The sequence below is a fragment of the Pelecanus crispus genome, chromosome 2 (genome assembly GCF_030463565.1).
Source record: "Pelecanus crispus isolate bPelCri1 chromosome 2, bPelCri1.pri, whole genome shotgun sequence".
In the NCBI taxonomy this organism is placed as follows: domain Eukaryota; kingdom Metazoa; phylum Chordata; class Aves; order Pelecaniformes; family Pelecanidae; genus Pelecanus; species Pelecanus crispus.
Genome location: NC_134644.1, coordinates 646,436 through 666,653, shown reverse-complemented (window position 1 = coordinate 666,653; position 20,218 = coordinate 646,436). Strand labels below are relative to the sequence as shown.

The following is a 20,218-nucleotide window of genomic DNA, read 5'->3' as shown; positions in this document are numbered from 1 at the left end:
TGCCAAGGTGGGTCCTAATTCTACTTTCTTTGGGATAAATTGTCAGAGAGCCTTTAACGCTGAGCAGCAGAGACTCCTCTTCCTCTCCTCTCCTCTCCTCTCCTCTCCTCTCCTCTCCTCTCCTCTCCTCTCCTCTCCTCTCCTCTCCGCTCCGCTCCGCTCCGCTCCGCTCCGCTCCCGGGGCTGTAGGGCTCTGTGAGCCTGCAGAGCCTAGAAGCTGTGTAGCGGTGCCTTCCTCGCACTCTGTGTGACCACACAGTTCCTTTCACGCAGGTGGATCTTCTCGTGCTGGAGGAGGTGCTGCTTCTGCGTGAAGCGCTTTGGGCACTCGTTGCATTGGTATGGCCTCTCCCCTGTGTGGATCCTCTGATGACGGATCAGATTGGAGGGGTGGCTGAAGGTCTTCCCACAGTATGAGCACCAAAGGACCCCTCCGCTCCGACCTGAGTGCATACGCCGGTGGATGATGAGGGTTTTCTTTTGGGAGAAGCACTCCTGACACTTGTCGCACCTGTAAGGCCGCCCCCGTGGGTGGCTCCTCTGACTTGGCTTGCAGCTGCCGTTGGTGTTGACGCTTTTCACGCACCTCGGATTGCCGTACGCCTTGTCCGTGGCTGGGATGCTGGTGTGGGCTTTCGCATTCTGGTTCTGCTTGAAGCTCTCCGTGGCCACGCGGGTCCCGTCTTCCACGTGGGCCTGCTGGTGTTGCTGATGGAGGAAGCCCTCCTCTTCTCCAGCATGCTCGCTGCTGCACTGTGTGCCGTGGCCCTCCTGGTGAGTCATCAGCATCTTCTTCAGACAGAAGCCCTTCCCGCACGCAGTACACGAGTGAGGTCTCTTGTTGGGACAGTTCTGCCCATAGAATGTGACAGCGTTGCTTTCGCTGAGACTCTCTTCCCCCAGAGTGGATGGCACCAGCCTGCTCACGCTCTGGTTTCCCTGCTGCACAGAAGAGCTGTACTGACTATCAAAGGGCAGCGCCTCGCTGGGACCCTGGAAAACCAGCTCCTCTGACTCCCTGGTTAAAGTCGCGGCAGGGTCTGAGCTTTGGGGGCACTCCTCAGAGTCCAGCTGCTCTATTTTGAATGTTATCACCTCATCTGCTGGAACTAACAAGAACAACAAAGGGGGCATTCACTGATGAGACACAAAATGCTTCTGAACTCCCCCCCCCCGCCGCCGCTCCTTCCCCCGCCACCCGGAATCAAACAGGCCCGTCTTACACAGGGAGCGTGAAAGGCAGCTGTGCTCACAGACCAACAGTGAGCTGAAAGACCGAAAAGACAGAATCCGAGTGAAAAGCACAGGAATGCTTCCCTTTCAGCTGGCTGAGCAGTGAGTGTGAGAAGCCGTGAGGGAGGCGGCAGAGGGAAGTGCTGCCTTCCCAAGACAGCAGAGTTCAGCAGTTTCCAAAGTAATCTCCAGCCATCTTCCTTCTCCTAAGCGCTAAGATCTCATGGGCCTGGGGCAGCCCTTTACTTCTCTGTCAGCATGGCTGGCTCCCTCCCCACACCAATGACTCGCTATTTCTCACTCTTCAGAAAGCACCAGCTCATTCCCCGAGATCCACCTTCCCTCTACTCCTAGGATGTAGTGACCCACCTGTGTAGCCCCCTTCTTTAAAGGGGACACATGAACACTGGCTGGTTTTGACTCGAGACATGCCTGCTACTGCTCAGGATACGTATGTAATGAGGAAGCCTCCTCCGTGGTCCTCACTGAGGCAGTACGAGTATGTTTTCTCTGAGGGTTCATTGCTTTTCATCTCCAAACTAGGTGCCTGGGGTTTTCTATTCACGCTTAACCTGTCTCAAACTTTCTCTTCTCTCTCATTCCTACCTGAACACTTAATTTTAATTGACCTGGATATGAATATGGCCCATTGGTGGAAAACCAACCAAAGGTCGAGGAAGGAAACTGCCAGCACGCGACCATTTTGAATGCTGTCAACAGTGTGAGGGCAGAATCTAAACAAGGATTGGTCTCCTGTCTGGAGAGCATCATTCCCCAGTTCACTAGCGCTGTGCAGTGACTGACAGCAGAGAGGTGACAACATGCAGAGGCTACAGAAGGGGTGTGAGAAAAAACATCTAAGATTTAGTCACAGCAGGGCAAACACCATCAAAAACTGAGCAAGCCCCACTGACGCCTCTGAGGTGGCACGAGGAGAATAAACAGAGACCAGGACTGAGGGTGAGGAAGTGACTGGTGAGCTGGGGGTGGTTCACTAACTGAGTAAATATTACATTGTTCTTGGGAATAACACAGCCATCCCAGCTCACCGGGAGCACAGCTCCCTCTTCTGAGGATGCAGCCACCAAGCAGAAGAAATTCTAGAAGAGCAGATTTGCCCTGGAGGACACGAGACAGGACCCACAAGAGGGAGCAGAGTGTTCTGGGCTGGGTGCTGAGAAACCCAGGGGCTGCAGGGAAGAGCCGAGCTCTGCATCAGCCACGGCCTTGCTGAACACTGGGGACGGCCTCCCTGCAGCAGGGTGGGAGCCGGAGGTGACATTCCATCTGGGAATTTGCCCAAACCCCTTCTAATCCCATTTTGTTTTCAGCCTTTGCTGTGCCCTGTGGCAGCAGGTTCTACAGCTTGCACATGTACAAGAACAGACTTTGCCCTGCTTGGTTTAAAGCGAACGCCTGCTCGTTTCACCGGGTGCTCCCTGGATCTTGGACGGTGAGAAAGAGCGAAGGTTCATTCCTTCAGCTCCTGCTGTGCCCTGCTCACCCAGCCACAGACCCGTGTTGCACCCCCTCGCTGCCACACCTTCCTCAGCTCAGTCGTCCTACTGCGTTCAGTCTCCTGATACGGACGCTCTCCACCTCGCTGCTCTGCTCTGGACCGCGTCTCTGCCTACTGCGTTCCTTTCAAGACTGAGTGAGCAGAACTTCACTCAGCTCCCCAGATACTTTGGCATAACATCATCTTCGGAGATGACCTTGAAAATTGTTCTTGACTTCTTTCCTAATGATGCCTTGTATTCTGTTTGATCTATTTTAGGGATGCCTGTCTCCTCACCTGCAGTGTCTTGTCTACCCGGCACTTTAATCTTCCACCAGTAAAATGATCTGTACGCTTTCTGCCTGCTTTCCTAACCTCAGCGTGGCTCTTGCTCTTTCCCCACTGCCCCGCCTGCCTCTCCTCAGTCCCCGCGTCTCGGCATATGCTGTCCCACAGCGGGAACGTCGGGGACTCCCCGCATCTCCAGCTGCACAGCACACTGTGGGGTTGCTCGGAACTCACCCACACTGAGCTCGGTAAACTCTGCGGCTCCCTGCTCCTCCGCACACAGTTCTTCCTCTTGCTTCACAACACCCACAAAGCTCGGCTCTGGAATGCCGTAGTCTGTTGATGTAAAAAGGAAACTTTACTGGTTATCACAGTACTGCTTGGCTGTCCCCTTGCCCAGGAGATTTGCTGCCAGCTACCCTGCTTTCATATACAGCCTCTCTCCAGCATCTCCCATTCCTACTTCTGGGAGCTTTACTCCACCCTGCAGAGAAGTGGTTTCCCCTTTACCCACCATTTCAGGAGTGTGTCCTCCCTGCCCGTGTGTCCAAGCACACCCGTTCGGAACGACACTCACCAGGTCCAGGTTCAGCCAGCATTGCTGTTCCCTCCAGGCCCTCCTGTCCCGTTGGGCACTGTGCTCCTTCGCTGCTGTCCTGGCTGTTCGCATCAAGTCTAAACAGCAGAGACTCTGCCAATGGGAAAGACCAAACCCGTTACGTTTTTTTTCTAACACTCTGTTACTCCCTCTGAACCTGCTCCTCCTGAGATCTGAGAAGTTCCCTCCATAGCAAGTGTCATGGTTTGACCCCAGCCGGCAACTGAGCACCACGCAGCCGCTCACCCTCCCCAGCGGTGGGACGGGGGAGAGAATCGGAAGGGCAAAAGTGAGAAAACTTGTGGGTTGAGATAAAAACAGTTTAATAAAGGAAATAAAATAACAACAACAATAATAATAGTAATAAATTGTAGTGAAAAGGAAAACAACAAAAAAGAGGAACAAAACCTAGCAAAAACAAGTGATGCAACCGCTCACCACCCACTGACCGATGCCCAGCCCGTCCCCGAGCAGCGATTGCTGCTCCCCGGCCAACCCCCCCAGTTTCTATACTGCCCATGACGCCGTATGGTATGGAATGGCCCTTGGGGCAGTTGGGATCAACTCTCCTGGCTGTGCCCCCTCCCAGCTTCTTGTGCCCCTGGCAGAGCATGGGAAGCTGGAAAGTCCTTGACTGGCATAAGCAGTGCTGAGCAACACTAAACCATCAGTGCGTTATCAACATTCTTCTCATCCTAAATCCAAAACACAGCACTGTGCCTGCTGCTAGGAAGAAAATTAACTCTGTCCCAGCCGAAACCAGGACAGCAAGTCAGGACTATCACCTTGTGACATTCTCTCTCTGGTGACAACAACACACAAACATTACACATGAGAATAAAGTTTAATTAATCTCTTGCCTGCACTTGGTTCTGCTGGGATCTCTCTCGCGGCCGCCTCATCCCCATTGCAGGGCGCTTCTCCTCTCTGAAGCCGGGACAGGAGGTCAGGTTTGGAGATTGCGTAATCTGTTGAGGAACAGAGAGATACCAAGGTTGCCGTGCTGCATCAAAATGCCCGCCGTGTCCACGGGGAGGAACACACTCAGCTGCGCTCCCCCAACCGGCTCCATCGGCCACAACACACCGCTTGGCAGCGCGCAGAGCCCTCTGCACGGCCCACGGGGAGACGGCGGCTTCTGCCTGTGGCAGCCAACCCCACCCCAGTGGGGAAAACCACAGCGGGACGAGGGAAGGGGCGTGCGGACTGTGCCGGTGCCGGGCACCGCAGGGAGCGGGCTGTGACACGGGGGTGACTGCAGCCAGTGTCCACACCCGGCGAGCTGGAGACGGAGGGACTGGAGGTGATGCGCGCTGCGCTCTACGCTGCCCTCAGCAACGGGGACTGTCTACAAATCTGCTTGCCAGGTGTGGGAAAAAGCCCCCAAAATGGAGGTAGTTCAGAAGCGCCGCTGACTGACTGAAAAAGTGATGCTTACCCAGAGAGATCAGAGATTCGTTCTTCCCTCTCAGCATGTTTTTGTACAGCTCCCTCTGCCATTCCTCCAGATTCTCCCACTCTTGCACAGAAAAGTAAGCGGCGTTGCTTTCCAACGCTGGGGCCTGAAATCACAAAAGCGACAGACTCGGCACCGGGTCTGGAACCTGGAGCCCATGAATCATCCTTAGGAAACATCCTTAGGAAACACCCTCCTTTCTATTTATTGCTGCTGCTGTGTATCAAGTACTGAAAGGAGGGGAAAAAAAAAAAATCCTGCCCTGGGGCATTCTTGTGGCACAAAGAGAGAAACGACTCAGCTCTTCAGTTTAAAGGACTTTGTTCGCTTGCGCTCAGCTCATTCTCAGAGAACGAACCGCGCATTCCACAATATTCGCATTCCACAATATTCGCACGCACCCGTCCGCCCTGCAGAGCCTGATCCTGTCACGCCCTCGGTGTGAGGAAGAGCCCACCGTTTATCGCAAAATGCCGCGACCCGTCCTTTTGCAGCGAGATACGGCTGCACCTAACACACAGAGCTGAGCGATCGCTCCCGGCTCGACGCTTACGCATGGCAGGCGAGGAAAGCCATGACAAGAGACGGGGAGCGGGGCTTTCTCTGAACCTTTCAGGGCTCGCGGGAGATGGCTGCCGGGCGAAGGCGTGTGGGAGCTCGGCGGGGCAAAGCGGCCCCGGTCGCTGTGTGCGTGTGTTCCCCACCCAGAGCCATTTGTTACCTCGGGGACCTCGCCCCCGGGGGGCAGCCGGAGGATCCAGAAATTCCTGTTCTTCAGCAGGTTCTCCATGTTCTCCAGGCGCCGCTGGAGTTGCCCGTACTCCTGGATGAGCGTGCCCAGCACGGCCAGCTTGCTCTCCAGCTGGTTGCCGAAATCCACCACCGTTTTCTCGCAGTCCAAGTACTTCTTCTCGGTGGTCACCGTCCGGCGCTCCAGGTTGAGCAGCCGCGAGGCGTGGGCGTCCACGCTGCGCTCCACCGCCTGCACGGCCGCCACCACCGTCCAGAGCGAGATGCTGGAACCGCTCGGCCTCGGGGCTTTGCCCGCTGCTGGCGGCGGAGCCGCGGCGACGGAGAAACTCGCGGGGTGCGGCGACTCCATTCCCTCCTCCCGCCGCACCACGGCTCCCACCGGGCCGGGCCGTCCTCCGGGGCTGCTGGGGGGCGGCGGGGAGCCGGGTCAGGAGCGGCGGGGACGCCGGGCCCGGCCTCCCCCCCGGGGCCACAAGCGCGGCGGGCCCGGCCCTTCCCCGCACGCCAGGCCGCGGCTGCAGCGGGCCCGGCCCTTCCCTCCCGCTGCGGCCGCCGAGCCCTGCCCCCCCCCCCCCCTCCTCCTCCTCCTCCTCCTCCTCCTCCTCCTCCTCCTCCTCGCCCCCCTCCCCCTCCCCGCTCCCCGCCGCCCCGGGCCCGCTCGCCGCCGCGTACCGGTCGCCGCTCCCGTCCCAGCGCGCCGTGGCCGGAGCCGCCTCCTTAGAAGCGCAACCCGCCTGCCGCCAGGGGGCGCCCCTCCCGCCGCCACAGCGCCCCCTAGCCGGCCGGCGGTCCGCAGCGCGGCGGGAATGATTGACAGCTATCCATCGCCCAGCAGTGGCCGGTTTGAAGGGGGAGGAAGCCCTCACAAGTCTCCGTTGTCCCGTGGGTCACGCCGGGGGCGCGGCGGCCAGCGGGGAGAGCCCCCGGGCTTGTGGGGGGGGCGGCGGCCTCCGGGCCGGCAGGGGGCGCTGTGCGGGAGGGCGGCGGAAGGGCTGCTCTAGCCCTCCCCGGCCCCGGTCCCGGGGGCCATGGCGGAGCTGCAGGCTCGGCTTGAGGCGCTGGAGCGGCGGCTGGAGCGGGCGGAGGCGGCGGTGCGGGGCGGGCTCCCCTGGGCCCCGCGGCTGCCCGCGGTACGCGGCGGGGCCGGGGGGCCGGGCCCGAGCCCCCGGGGGGGGGTCGCCATTTTGGGGATGGGGGCTGGCAGCCAGCCGCGGGGCCGCGCCGGGGGCTGTTGGGGGGCCGAGGGGGCTGAGAGTGAGCGCGGGGGTCGCTTGTGGAGGGGCTGGGGGCCGTGGGGGGGGGGGCTGAGGTGGATTTTAGGAGGCTGGGGGTGCATGCAGTGGGTGCTGGGGGGCTGGGAGCGGCGGGGGGGGGGGCTTTGTGGGGGGCTGGGAGCGAGCATGTGGGTCTCCTCACAGGGGCTTTTGGGGAGCTGCGTTTTGGGGCGTTGAAGGGCCGGGGGGTGATGTCTGAGGGGCCGGGAGCTGTTTTGGGGAGGGGGAGGTGGGGGGGGGGGGGAGCTGCCCCCTCCTACAGCCCAGCCCCTGTGCTCCCAGGTGCCGGTGACTTTTGAGGACGTGGCGGTGCACTTCAGCAGGCAGGAGTGGGCGAGCCTGGACGATGGGCAGAAGGAACTCTACAGGACCGTGATGGAGAGCAACTACGAGACGCTGGTGTCCCTGTGTAGGCTCCGTTTGCGCTGGTTTTGCAGCCGCCCTCGCTGCCCGGGGAGCTCTCTCGGGGTTCCTTTTCTGTCTCTTTGCGTTTCACTGGGATCTCCGGCCCTCAAATGATCCTCTCAGTTCCCTGTCCCCTCTGGCAGCGCTCGGAGGTTGGCAGGTACACGCAGGAGCGTGTAGTAAGTGCTCGGTGTCTTGTCCTCGTAGAGAACAGGTACACTGAGCTCCCTGGGCTGTCATCGCAGAAATTCCCTCTTTTCATCACAGAAATTCCCCCTTCCGTGTCTGTCTAGATCCTCGTGTGGTTTCCTGTCAGCGTGGTGGATGTGCCGTCTGTTTGTCCTGGCGTGGGGACCCCAGCTGTCGCGTTCCCTCACCGCAGGGGGAGAGCTGGGCAGGGGAGAGGGTCTCACGGGGCAGCGTTTGGGGTGCTTCTGGCTGTATTTTCAAATGTGTGGCCCTTGCAGCTGCACATGAGCTTTCCAAAAAGTCTGGTTGGGCTCGGTGATCTTAAAGGTCTTTTCCGTCCTAAATGATTCTGTGATTCTATGGCACCCTGCTTAGCCCAGCCAGGGCCTCCTGCTCGTAATTAATTCTTTCCCGTGCTCAGATGATGGAGCGGGGGTCTGGACTTCCCAGCCAGGGCCACCCCCTCTTGCAGCGGGACTCCCCCGCAAGCGCAGCCCGAGGAGCCAGAGCGAAATTGCTGAGGAAGGAGGCGAGGGGCGAGCGTAATCCCCGAGCAGGGCAGGGAACTCGTGGCCGTGCCTCTTGTCGCGGTGGGGGGAGTCAGCCGTTCGTCCTCAGCCGGCACCAAGCTCCTGCCTGGTGAGGAGCAGCAGTACCGATACGTGGTGGTTTGGAGCGGGTGCAGCTCGTGAGGCAGGCTGCGGGGAGCTGCACCCGTTCAATCCACATCCTGAATGCTTCTCTTCCTGCGCTTCAGGGTATTTTCCTATCCGTAAGCTGAATTTCTGGGAGAACAGGGCGGGGTTTCTGCAGCAGGCATTTCCCCCCCATGGAGCAGGGATGAATTTTCTTGCCGTTGTTGGCGGCGTGGGTTGTCAGACATGCCAGAGGGTGCTTTTCGGATTCCCCCCTAGAAGTGCTGCCTGCTGGTCCCTGTCTGTGTCCGTAACTCCCTGTGTGCCGGCACCAACGCTGCCCCGCTTGGAGATGGAGTTTTTCTGGGCTGGGACTGACTCTGTGATGACAGGCTGTGGGTGCATCCGCAGAGACGCTGTCGCATCTTGCCTCTGATGTCTGTCTTGCTCTTGAACAGACTGTGCCCTATCCAAGCCTGAACTCTTATCTCAGATCGAAAGAGAAGAAGAGCTGTGCGCGTCGGCGGAGTCAGACCTGGAGGGAGCAGACGTGTCCCTGGAGCCAGCCGTAGGTGCGTGGGTTTCTTCTGTGCCGGGATTCTGGCTCCTGGCCGCTTACCGGGATGATTGCAGTCCCTGCCCTCAGCCGCAGGGATTGAGGTGTCTCCCATGATGTTGTGGACAGTCTGTGGTGGGAGAGGACGCAGGGGGCATGTGCTCCAACCTTAATGATTCCCAGTTTTTACTCTCATTAAAAAATAATCCAGCCACCAAGCCAGGAAACATGAAATTGCTACTCTGCCCTTAATTGGTTTAGTGGTGGACGTGGCAGTGGTAGGTTAATGGTTGGACTGGATGATCTTAAAGGGCTTTTCCAACCTAAACTATTCCATGATTCTGTGACACATCCGTAGCCTGGAAACCCTGCCCTGAGCCAGCAGCTGCTGTGTGCTGCAGAGATCCTGATGCCCTGTGTGCCTGGGAGGGGGGGGGAGGGGGGGGACGCCCGCCCCTGCGCTTGCTCCTCCGAGCTCCCAGCTGGCTGCCGGTAAAAGCCGAGCGCCCTTCTCCTCCACAGAGCCAGACCGCCCGAGCTGCGCGAGCGACGACGGTCTGCTGGAGATGAAGACAAAGGAGTCTTGCGAGGGGAACTGTAGGGACCCGGAGGAAATCAGGGGCTTGGCGGTCACGGCGAACTGCAGTGCACGTGAGTGGCTGGCAAACCCAGCCGATGTGAGGGATCCCGGGCCGCCTGCCCGGCTGTATCTCGCCCTGTATCATCACCGCTCCTCTTGCCTTCGCAGCGCACGTCCCTCATGAAGCCACCGCCGTCCCAGCGGATCTCAGCCAGCCAACCCCCTCCCCTTCCTGCCCTCACTCTGCGTGGTGTTGTGAAGCGGTGAATCTGAAACGGTCTCCATCGCCTCCCCCCGCAGCAGGTACTGGGACAGAGCCCTTCCTCCCTCCTTGCCGCGGCCGGCAGCCTCGAGGAGCGCCGGCATGCTCCGAGAGCAGCAGGAGGTTTGCGCAGGGTTGGGGCTGGGGCTTTCAGGACAGGGTTTTACACGATTTGGACGGGCCAAGAAAGGGTTCTGGCAGTAAATCCCGTTGCCAGCCTTGAAACCGTAAAGGACGAGGCACGGCATGGTGCGAACTGGCCCACCCAGTTGATTTGCTTCGAAGGACGAGCCCCAGTGTTTCTGTTAGACTCCCCGCGTCCCACCGAAGTGATGTTTGTCCTCGCAAACCGCCCTTGGGGTGTCTGTAGCAGTCCAGGTGTGAAGACACTGAGCTAGAAGGGGAGCACGGGGCTGAGATTTGTGCTGGCTGCTGGCTGGGGAGGCTGCGGGAGGCGAGGGGGGCGGGCGGGAGGAAAGCCTCTTGCTGTTTCTGCCTTGTCCTCAAAACCGCGTGGAAGCGTGAAAAATTTCCAGCAGATGCCGAGGTGGGGATCCCAACGGAGGTACCGCAGGAGGAGGTCACTGCGGAGAAGCCGGCGGTGCCTGAAATGCCCTTGAAGGGTCTGGAAGAGGAGGACGGGAAAGATTCAGGGAATGGCGGCCAGGGTCTGGCAGCAGACGTTCCCGAAGAGCCGAGTAAGGAGGCGATACCAGATGTCTGCAGAGCAACGGCACAGGCAGGTCCCAGCTGCGCGGTCGCCTCTCCGGCAGAGCCCGTGGAGGGCTCCTGCGTGGGCCGGACTGCGGCCTGCCAGCGAAATTCCACCCGGGAGAAATTCTACTCCTGCCCCGTGTGCAGGAAAAACTTCCTGCTGAAAATCAACCTCGTCATCCACCAGCGGAGCCACAGCAACTGGGAGCCCTACCTCTGCGCGCACTGCGACCGCAGCTTCATGTCCAAGAAGAAAATCCGGCGTCACCTGCGGGTCCGGGCGTCCAAAGGGTTCTGCCAGCCCTCGGAGGCGGAGGAATGCTCCAGCCGGGCGCCGTGCCCTGCCTCCCAGCCCCAAGCCCCGAGCACGGACTGCGGCACGGTGTGGGGGAAGCCCAGCCCCAACAGATACCCGCTGTCGCCGGGGAAAATGACATATACGTGCAACGAATGCATGGAGAACTTCTCCAGCGAGAGCTTCCTGATCCTGCACCAGCACCAACACACGAACCACGACCTCATCCTCTGTCCCTGCTGCAACAGGAGCTTCACGTGGGCCTCTGACTTTGTCCGCCACCACCAGACCCACACGGGCGAGCGGCCCTACAAGTGCGGCGTGTGCCAGAAGACTTTCAAACGGCACTACCACCTGAACGTGCACCAGCGGATCCACGTGCGGCCGGAGAGGCCGTATCCCTGCCGGAACCCGCTGCCCATGCCGGCGGCGCCCATTTAAGCGCGGACAGGGACACGGGATGCGGGAAGTGGAGCGGAAAAGCGGGTGGGAAGCCGGGAGGTGGCCGCCCGGCGACGGGAGGACGGTGTTGGGCCTTCTCCTCTCGCCCTCCGCGATCGCGGGCGCCAGCGGGGCGGACGAAAGCTGGAGCACGGGCAGCGTCGCGCGGCTCCTCCTGCCCGGCCGCGGCGGCGGAGGGTGCCCAGCCCTGCCCGTGCAGACCCTCGGTGCGCGGTCACCCTGCGCTGTGAGCCGGGGCGGGTGGGACGCCGGGAGCAGGTGGGACGCCGGGAGCGGGTGCTGCCGCGGTGGAGGGAGGACTCGTCTTTTTCTGGAGAGTGCCAATAGATGCTGTCGAAATCAGGATGCTTCCCGTGGCTGAACGCAGCTTCCTCCGGCTCTCGGTGGAGGGGGTGCCTTGCCGTGCCCGGCGCACGTCCCTGGGGAGCGCTGCGGCCGGTTGCGTGCACCGGGATCGCTGGCGGGGTCTTCCTGGTGGGATGTGATGGGGGAGTCAGGCCGGAGGAGCACCGGGCATGGTGGGGGGTGTGGGCTGGAATAACGGGCAGGAGCCATGGTCCTGGTGTGGGGAAGGGGTTGGGATGGGGATGGGGATGGGGATGGGATGGGGTCAGGGTTGGGGATGGTTTAGGGATGGGGTGGGGATGGGATAGGGATTTGGGATGGGGGATGGGATGGGGTGGGGATGGGGATTTGGGATGGGGTGGGGATGGGATGGGGATGGGGGATGGGATGGGGACAGGGTTGGGTATGGTTTGGGGATGGGATGGGAATGGGATCAGGAAGGGATCGGGATGAGATGAGTTTGGATGGGAGGGGAGGGGATGGGGATGGGACGGGGATGGTTTGGGAACGGGGATGGGATGGGGATGGTTTGGGGATGGCATGGGATGGGATCAGGATGGGATCGGGATGAGATGAGTTTGGATGGGAGGGGAGGGGATGGGGACGGGATGGGGATGGTTTGGGGACGGGATGGGGATGGGATTGGGATGAGATGAGTTTGGATGGGATGGGAGGGGAGGGGAGGGGATGGAGACAGGGTTGGGGAGGGGATGGGGATGGGATTGGGATGAGATGAGTTTGGATGGGATGGGGAGGGGAGGGGAGGGGATGGAGACAGGGTTGGGGAGGGGATGGGGATGGGATGGGATGGGATGAGTTTGGATGGGATGGGAGGGGAGGGGACGGGGATGGGATGGGGATGGTTTGGGGACGGATGGGATGGGGATCGGGACAGGGTTGGGGATGGTTTGGGGACGGGATGGGGATGGGATTGGGATGGGATGAGTTTGGATGGGAGGGGAGGGGATGGGGAGGAGAGGGGATGGTTTGGGGATGGGATGGGGATGGGGACAGGGTTGGGGATGGTTTGGGGACGGGGATGGGGATGGGATTGGGATGGGGATGGGATGAGTTGGGATGGGAGGGGAGGGGATGGGGATGGGTTGGGGATGGTTTGGGGACGGGATGGGGATGGGATCGGGATGAGATGAGTTTTGGATGGGAGGGGAGGGGATAGGGATGGGACGGGGATGGGATGGGGACAGGGTTGGGGATGGTTTGGGGACAGCATGGGATGGGATCGGGATGAGATGAGTTTGGATGGGAGGGGAGGGGACGGGGACGGGGTGGGGATGGTTTGGGGACGGGATGGGGATGGGATAGGGATGGGATGTGTTTGGATGGGAGGGGAGGGGATGGGGATGGAGACAGGGTTGGGGAGGGGATGGGGATGGATGGGATGAGTTTGGATGGGATGGGAGGGGAGGGGACGGGGACGGGATGGGGATGGTTTGGGGATGGGATGGGATGGGGATGGGGACAGGGTTGGGGACGGGATGGGGATGGGATGAGTTTGGATGGGAGGGGAGGGGATGGGATGGGATGAGTTTGGATGGGATGGGAGGGGGAGGGGGATGATTTGGGGATGGGGACGGGATGGGGACGGTTTGGGGACCGGGACGGGGTTGGTTTGGGGGGTTCGGGGGGCACCGGAGCGGGAGGGGGGGGGTCCCGAGGCGGGGGGGGGGGGGGGGGGGGGGGGGGCGGGCGCGGGGCGGCGCTGCGGGCGGGCGGCAGGGGGCGCTGTGACGGGCGGCGGCAGGGCGGCCATGGCCCGCTGGGGCCCCGCGCAGGTACCGGGGGCGGCGGCTCCCACCCCCCCCCCCCCCCCCCCCCGCGCCCCCCGCGCCCCCCGCACCCCTCCCCGCCGCCTCCGCGGGCACCGGGCGCAGGGCCCCGGCCGCCGGTAGAGCCTGGGCCTGCGCCCGCCGCGCTGGGGGCTGCGGGCCCGCCCGGGGCCCGGCGCCGCTGGGGAGGGGGCGGGAGGGGCCGCGGCCCCGGGGGACCCCCCCCCCCCCCGCTTCCTCATCGCCCCTCTCCTCCCCGCCGCAGGAGCCCGAGTGGGGGCCCGAGGCCTGGCAGCCGCTGCCGCCGCAGCCCCACGGCCCCGCGGCGGAGAAGCCGGCGGCGGTGCCCGAGATCTCGCTCTGGACCGTGGTGGCGGCGGTGCAGGCGGTGGAGAGGAAGGTGGAGTCGCAGGCCCTGAGGCTGCTGAGCCTGGAGGGGAGAGCCGAGACGGCCGAGAAGAAGGTGACCGGGCTGGAGAAGGCGGTGCTGGATTTCGGCAGCCGGCTGGAGCGCAAGTGGGCCGCCCTGGCCGCCCTGGTGCAGGAGAACACGCGGCGGCTGGAGCACGTCGAGCGCCAGCTCCAGCACCGCAGCCGCTGGGCACCCAGGCCCGGCACGGGCCCCGGCGGGGACGAGCCCAAGGTAACGGGGACCAGCCCCGGGTGACGGGGACGTGCCCAAGGCGACAAACGGGGACGAGCCCCTGCTAACGGGAATGTGCCCAGGGGAACAGGGATGTGCCCAAGGTGACAGCGATGTGCCCCAGCTAATGGGAATGTGCCCAAGGTGACGAGGATGTGCCCAAGGTGACAGGGATGTGCCCAAGGTGACAGGGATGTGCCCCAGCTAATGGGAATGTGCCCAAGGTGACAGGGATGTGCCCAAGGTGACGAGGATGTGCCCAAGGTGACGAGGATGTGCCCAAGGTGACAGGGATGTGCCCCAGCTAATGGGAATGTGCCCAAGGTGACGAGGATGTGCCCAAGGTAACAGGGATGTGCAGAAGGTGACAGGGATGTGCCCCAGCTAATGGGAATGTGCCCAAGGTGACGAGGATGTGCCCAAGGTGACAGGGATGTGCCCCAGCTAATGGGAATGTGCCCAAGGTAACAGGGATGTGCCCAAGGTGACAGGGATGTGCCCCAGCTAATGGGAACGTGCCCAAGGTGACGAGGATGTGCCCAAGGTAACAGGGATGTGCCCAAGGTGACAGCGATGTGCCCCAGCTAATGGGAACGTGCCCAAGGTGACGAGGATGTGCCCAAGGTAACAGGGATGTGCAGAAGGTGACAGGGATGTGCCCCAGCTAATGGGAATGTGCCCCAGCTAATGGGAATGTGCCCAAGGTGACGAGGATGTGCCCAAGGTGACAGGGATGTGCCCAAGGTGACAGCGATGTGCCCCAGCTAATGGGAACGTGCCCAAGGTGACGAGGATGTGCCCAAGGTAACAGGGATGTGCAGAAGGTGACAGGGATGTGCCCCAGCTAATGGGAATGTGCCCCAGCTAATGGGAATGTGCCCAAGGTGACGAGGATGTGCCCAAGGTAACAGGGATGTGCCCCAGCTAATGGGAACGTGCCCAAGGTGACGAGGATGTGCCCAAGGTAACAGGGATGTGCCCAAGGTGACAGCGATGTGCCCCAGCTAATGGGAACGTGCCCAAGGTGACGAGGATGTGCCCAAGGTAACAGGGATGTGCCCAAGGTGACAGGGATGTGCCCCAGCTAATGGGAATGTGCCCCAGCTAATGGGAATGTGCCCAAGGTGACGAGGATGTGCCCAAGGTGACAGGGATGTGCCCCAGCTAATGGGAATGTGCCCAAGGTGACGAGGATGTGCCCAAGGTAACAGGGATGTGCCCAAGGTGACAGGGATGTGCCCCAGCTAATGGGAATGTGCCCCAGCTAATGGGAATGTGCCCAAGGTAACAGGGATGTGCCCAAGGTGACAGGGATGAGCCCCAGCTGACAGGGATGTGCCCGAGGTAACGGGGAAGTGCCCAAGGTGACAAACGGGGATGAGCCCCAGCTAACGGGAATGTGCCCAGGGTGATGAGGATGTGCCCAAGCTAACAGGGATGAGCCCAAGGTGACGAGGATGTGCCCAAGGTAACAGGGATGTGCCCAAGCTAACAGGGATGAGCCCCAGCTGACAGGGATGTGCCCAAGGTAACGGGAAAGTGCCCAAGGTGACAAACGGGGACAAATCCCTGCTAACGGGAATGTGCCCAAGGTAACAAGGATGTGCCCAAGGTAACGGGGATGAGCCCAAGGTAACGGGATGAGCCCCAGCTGACAGGGATGTGCCCCAGGTAACGGGGAAGTGCCCAGGGTGACAAACAGGGACGAGCCCCAGCTAACGGGAATGTGCCCAAGGTGACGAGGATGTGCCCAAGCTAACAGGGATGTGCCCAAGGTGATGAGGATGTGCCCAAGCTAACAGGGATGAGCCCCAGCTGACAGGGATGTGCCTGAGGTAACGGGGAAGTGCCCAAGGTGACAAACGGGGATGAGCCCCAGCTAATGGGAATGTGCCCAGGGTGACGAGGATGTGCCCAAGGTAACAGGGATGTGCCCAAGGTGACAGGGATGAGCCCCAGCTGACAGGGATGTGCCCGAGGTAATGGGGAAGTGCCCAAGGTGACAAACGGGGACAAATCCCTGCTAACGGGAATGTGCCCAGGGTGACGGGGATGAGCCCAAGGTGACGGGGATGTGCCCAAGGTAACAGGGATGTGCCCAAGGTAATGGGGTGAGCCCCAGCTGACAGGGATGTGCCCGAGGTAATGGGGAAGTGCCCAAGGTGACAAATGGGGACAAATCCCTGCTAATGGGAATGTGCCCAAGGTGACGGGAATGAGCCAAAGGTAACGAGGATGTGCCAAGGTAACAGGGATGTGCCCAAGGTGACAGAGATGAGCCCCAGCTGACAGAGATGTGCCCGAGGTAATGGGGAAGTGCCCAAGGTGACAAACGGGGACAAATCCCTGCTAATGGGAATGTGCCCAAGGTAACGGGATGAGCCCAAGGTAATAGGGATGAGCCCCAGCTGACAGGGATGTCCCCGAGGTGACGGGCACGAACCCCAGCTAACAGCGATGTGCCCCAGCTAATGGGGATGTGCCCAAGGTAATGGAGATGTGCCCCAGGCGGGGACCCTGCGGCCGGCGAGCTGCGGCATTGGCTCTCGCGGGGAGCTGCGCAGAGCAGCGTGGACACGGCGCCGGTGCTCTACCTCGAGAGCCGGCACACCAAGGCAGCAGTCAGAGACTTCCCGCTCTTCCCTGTCCCCAGTGAAAAGGAGGAGCAGAAAACACCCCCCCCCCCGAGCATTTTCAGCTTTTTTGGGTCCTACCGGTCACCTCAGCGGTGGGACGGTGCCTTCCCACCTGTCCTGCTCCCGCGGGAGGAGGTTACTGCTCGCCTGGCAGCTTTGCGCTGCCGGCGCGGGCCAAGGGAACGAGAGGTGCTTGTGAACCTGTCCCGGCTGTGCGTGTTGGGGGAAACAAGCGAGCCTCGCTCTGCCATTTTGGGATTGTTCCCCGGGTTCAGGCCGTGACCCGGCTCCTTTCCGTAGGAGCTCTGGACCCGCGCTGCGTTGCGCCGCAGTCTGCTTTCCTGGGGAGGCGGTGGGGCTTGGGGGACGGGCGAGGTGGGGACGCGCCAAGGCGGTGCCTCCTGCGCTTTCAGGTGCCGGCGGCGTGCGAGGATGATGCGGCCAGTTTGCTGGAGCAGGAGTGGGGGAGCTCGGACAGCCGGCAGAAGGAGCTCTACAGGATGGCGATGAAGGGGAGTTACGAGGCTGTGGTCTCTCTTGGTGAGCATCAGTCTCTACTCACGTGTCAGACGCGTCGTCAGACGCGTTATCGTCCCCTGGGCTGAATCCGGCTTATGGCTTGCTGTGTTGTCTGGGCGTTTGGGGGAGAACAGGTAGCGAGAGGTGACGCCTTTGCACATGTAAGGTTTGGTGCCCCTTGGTTATGGGCGACAACTGTGCTTCATGCTCACCCTGTGCATCCGAAGAACACCTCGTCTTGCCGACACCGTGGCGCTGTCAGTGGGGGCACTCAGACGCTGCCAGGAGTTGGCTCTCCGTCAGCCCTGACTTGCCCTGCCAGGCTTTGCCCCCACGAGCAGGAGCACTGCAGGAGGAGCGGGCGTCTGCTGGAGTCCCGGGGCTCAGCACAGCGTCTGCGGGAGCAGAGGAGAGCCCTCCCAACGCGGTCAGGACAATACACGGTGGGGATTTCAGGTGACGTGCCCGTGCCATGTCCTGCAACCTGCGTTCCTGCACCATTTTTTGCCAGAACACAGGCCGCACATATACCACCCTGTAGGGATTTGCTGTAGACAGTGCTAAATTTTAGCCCCAATTATTTTTGGCTGGAATTTTAAAGGGTGATGAGTGCCCGACAGTCGCTTTTGCCTGGTTTGGCTGACACCAGCCTGCTTGCTCTGATGGTCCTGGGAAACCGGAGCCGCTGCTCTGGGAGCCCAGGACCCCTCCGGGCACCCCACAGCTCCCGCTGTGCGAGAGCAGCCCTTTATCGAGGGGAACTGGTGCTGATCCCCAGCGTCAGCAGTTTGTACCCCTGCTTCCTCCTTCCCAGGGCCCGGGGATGCCAGCTCCAAACCCGCTCTGCTGCCGCCGGCCGAGGACGGGGAGGATTCGGGTACGAGGACCCACGGGCTGCCGGAGAAGGGCGCGGTGTCGGGGCACCTCGGTGGCGGTGAGTCACAGCGGTCGCTCAGCAGCGAAGGCTGAGGACGAGCGCTAACGGCACGCCTGGGCTGGGCAGGGTGGATGCTCTGCTGCTGCCTGCACGCTGCTGCCTGCCCACAAAGCGAGGCGGGTTGGAGCCTGCCCGCAGCCGTGCCGCTGCCGCTGCCAGCGGAACGGATCACGTCCCTGCAGGGAGCGTTTCTAGTCTTGCGTGGGGTCAGAAGCTGTCGGGGAATTTAAGCAATGTGATTGAGGCCTCCTTAAAACTTTTAAGACCGGATCTTTAAGCCCAGAAGAGCCCCCTTGCCAAAAAGAGCGGAAAATAGGGAGACCTGGGGCAAGGCTTGGCGCGAGGGGGGCTCTGCGGCTGTATGCCTGCAGACGGACGCTCCCTCCTGCTCCTGGAAGGTTTTGCTTTGATCCTTTTCCCCAGATTCACCCACCTAAGCTCTGCCATTCCTGACAAAGTTCCTTTCCAGGACAGAGGACTCTGCAGCCTCAACTTTGCCTTCACGTTTCCTCCGTTTTGGTTTCTTTACAAGTATCGCATTATCAAATGTCCCCGAGGTCCAACAAGATACCCAAATAACCCCCAACAGGTGCCAACACGCCCTCCATCTCCTGTGCCTTTCTCTCGCTTTGCTCTCGGTAAAATGTCCCTGCTCCCTTTCTGACAGCGCAATTCCTGGTTTGCCCCACCAACGTGCTGCGGGGGGAAGCTCAGCTCCCGCTCCTGCACTGGGGCTGCGGGCACGGGAGAGCTTTTCCTTGCCGGGAATGAATCGCTGTCTCTCAGCAGGTGAGAAGATCGTGATCAAGACAGAAGAGCAGCAGCCCCAGGAGGGAGCATCTGAAATCCTGGCTCTGCCGCAGGCCCCCTCCATGAGACTGGAGGAGGAGGTTCCCCTGAGCCAGGAGCAGCCGGTGCCCTGGGAGAGCCACGCTGGCTTGGACGAGCAGAAGGCAGCAGGAGAGGGCTTAGGGGAGTTCTGCAAACACATGACTGCCCAGCCTGAATTTAAACCTGTGGTGGTACCGGTGGAAGCTCACCCTGCCCCGGGCTTGCCCTTCCCAACAGAGCACGTGCTCGGCGTGGGGACCGACCAGCCGTTCGCCCTGCCCCAGGGAATGCCGCTGGGAGAAGACACCATGGCAGAGGCGGCCTCGTCGCAGCCCAGCTCGGAGGAACATCGTCCCTGCGCCGTGGGGGAAGAGCCCCCCGCGCTCCCGCTGGGCTGGAAGAGCGTCCGGCTGAAGCGCAACCTCCTGGTGCGGCAGCAGAGCCAGGTGAGGAAGAGCAACGGCTCCTTCATCTGCACGGCCTGCGGGAAGAGCCTGGCCCACCACGCCGCGCTGCTGCGGCACCAGCGCCTGCACACGGGCGAGCGTCCCTTCCAGTGCCCTGCCTGCGGAAAGAGCTTCAACGAGAAGTCCAACCTCAACAAGCACTACCGCATCCACACCGGGGAGCGTCCCTACCGCTGCCCCGCCTGCGGCAAGGGCTTCATCCAGAAGCACCACCTCCAGAAACACCAGCGCATCCACGGCGTGCAGCTGCGGGGCGGGGTGGGCAGGCCGGCCCGCGCGGGCCAGCGCCGCCGGGGAGCGGCTCTACCGCTGCATCGAGTGCGCCGAGAGCTTCCCCCAGAAAGCGTCGCTGGAGGAGCACCAGCGCCGGCACACCCAGCAGCGACCCTTCCAGTGCAACGGCTGCAGCAAGAGTTTCCGGCACCGGCAGTCTCTGAACCACCACCAGAAGGTCCATGCCATCGCCAGCTCTCCTGCCGTCAGCTTGCCGACCCGCGACCGGGAGACCAGCCCCTGCAAAGTTTTGACCCAGGGTACTCCATAGCGCGAGGGCCGGAGAAGGGAAGGGGCAGCGTTTCTCCAGGCTGCTCCGCAGAGGTGCAGCAGCCTGCGACGATGGGACGCACCAGGCTGCTGGTGTTGCACCGCCGCAGGGCTCTCTGCGACGCCGCGGGGCTCGTGGCACCTCCGCGGGGCTCTGCACCACCTGGGTCTCCAAGAAGAGGAGGAGGAGGAGGACGGAGGCAAGGCTGATGTGCTGCGCAGGCAGGGAAAGGCGCGGCGGGTGAAGAGACTGGCCCAAGGAGCAGCGGAGGAGGTTCGGCAGCCGGGGCCGAGCCGGGTTGTGCCGCTGCC

The 20,218-nt window shown here is 61.8% G+C and overlaps 2 protein-coding genes across 2 annotated transcripts; one reads left to right on the top strand and one right to left on the bottom strand.

Annotated features, from left to right (window-relative positions):
- Positions 1 to 210: 210 nt before the first annotated feature.
- LOC104038305 (zinc finger protein 777) lies at positions 211 to 6,175 on the bottom strand. The gene is made up of 6 exons (XM_075706341.1): positions 5,785 to 6,175; positions 5,056 to 5,172; positions 4,478 to 4,585; positions 3,597 to 3,710; positions 3,254 to 3,355; positions 211 to 1,109 (listed from the first exon to the last, which is right to left on the bottom strand). Exons 1-6 carry the CDS (start codon positions 6,173 to 6,175, stop codon positions 211 to 213), a joined length of 1,731 nt encoding a protein of 576 aa, XP_075562456.1.
- Positions 6,176 to 13,312: 7,137 nt separating this feature from the next.
- On the top strand, positions 13,313 to 19,907 carry LOC142593035 (zinc finger protein 212-like). Its single transcript, XM_075706340.1, is given in 6 exon segments — positions 13,313 to 13,336; positions 13,596 to 13,973; positions 17,023 to 17,149; positions 17,943 to 18,062; positions 18,852 to 19,618; positions 19,620 to 19,907. Coding segments are annotated over 6 exon segments (1,704 nt in total).
- Positions 19,908 to 20,218: the final 311 nt, after the last annotated feature.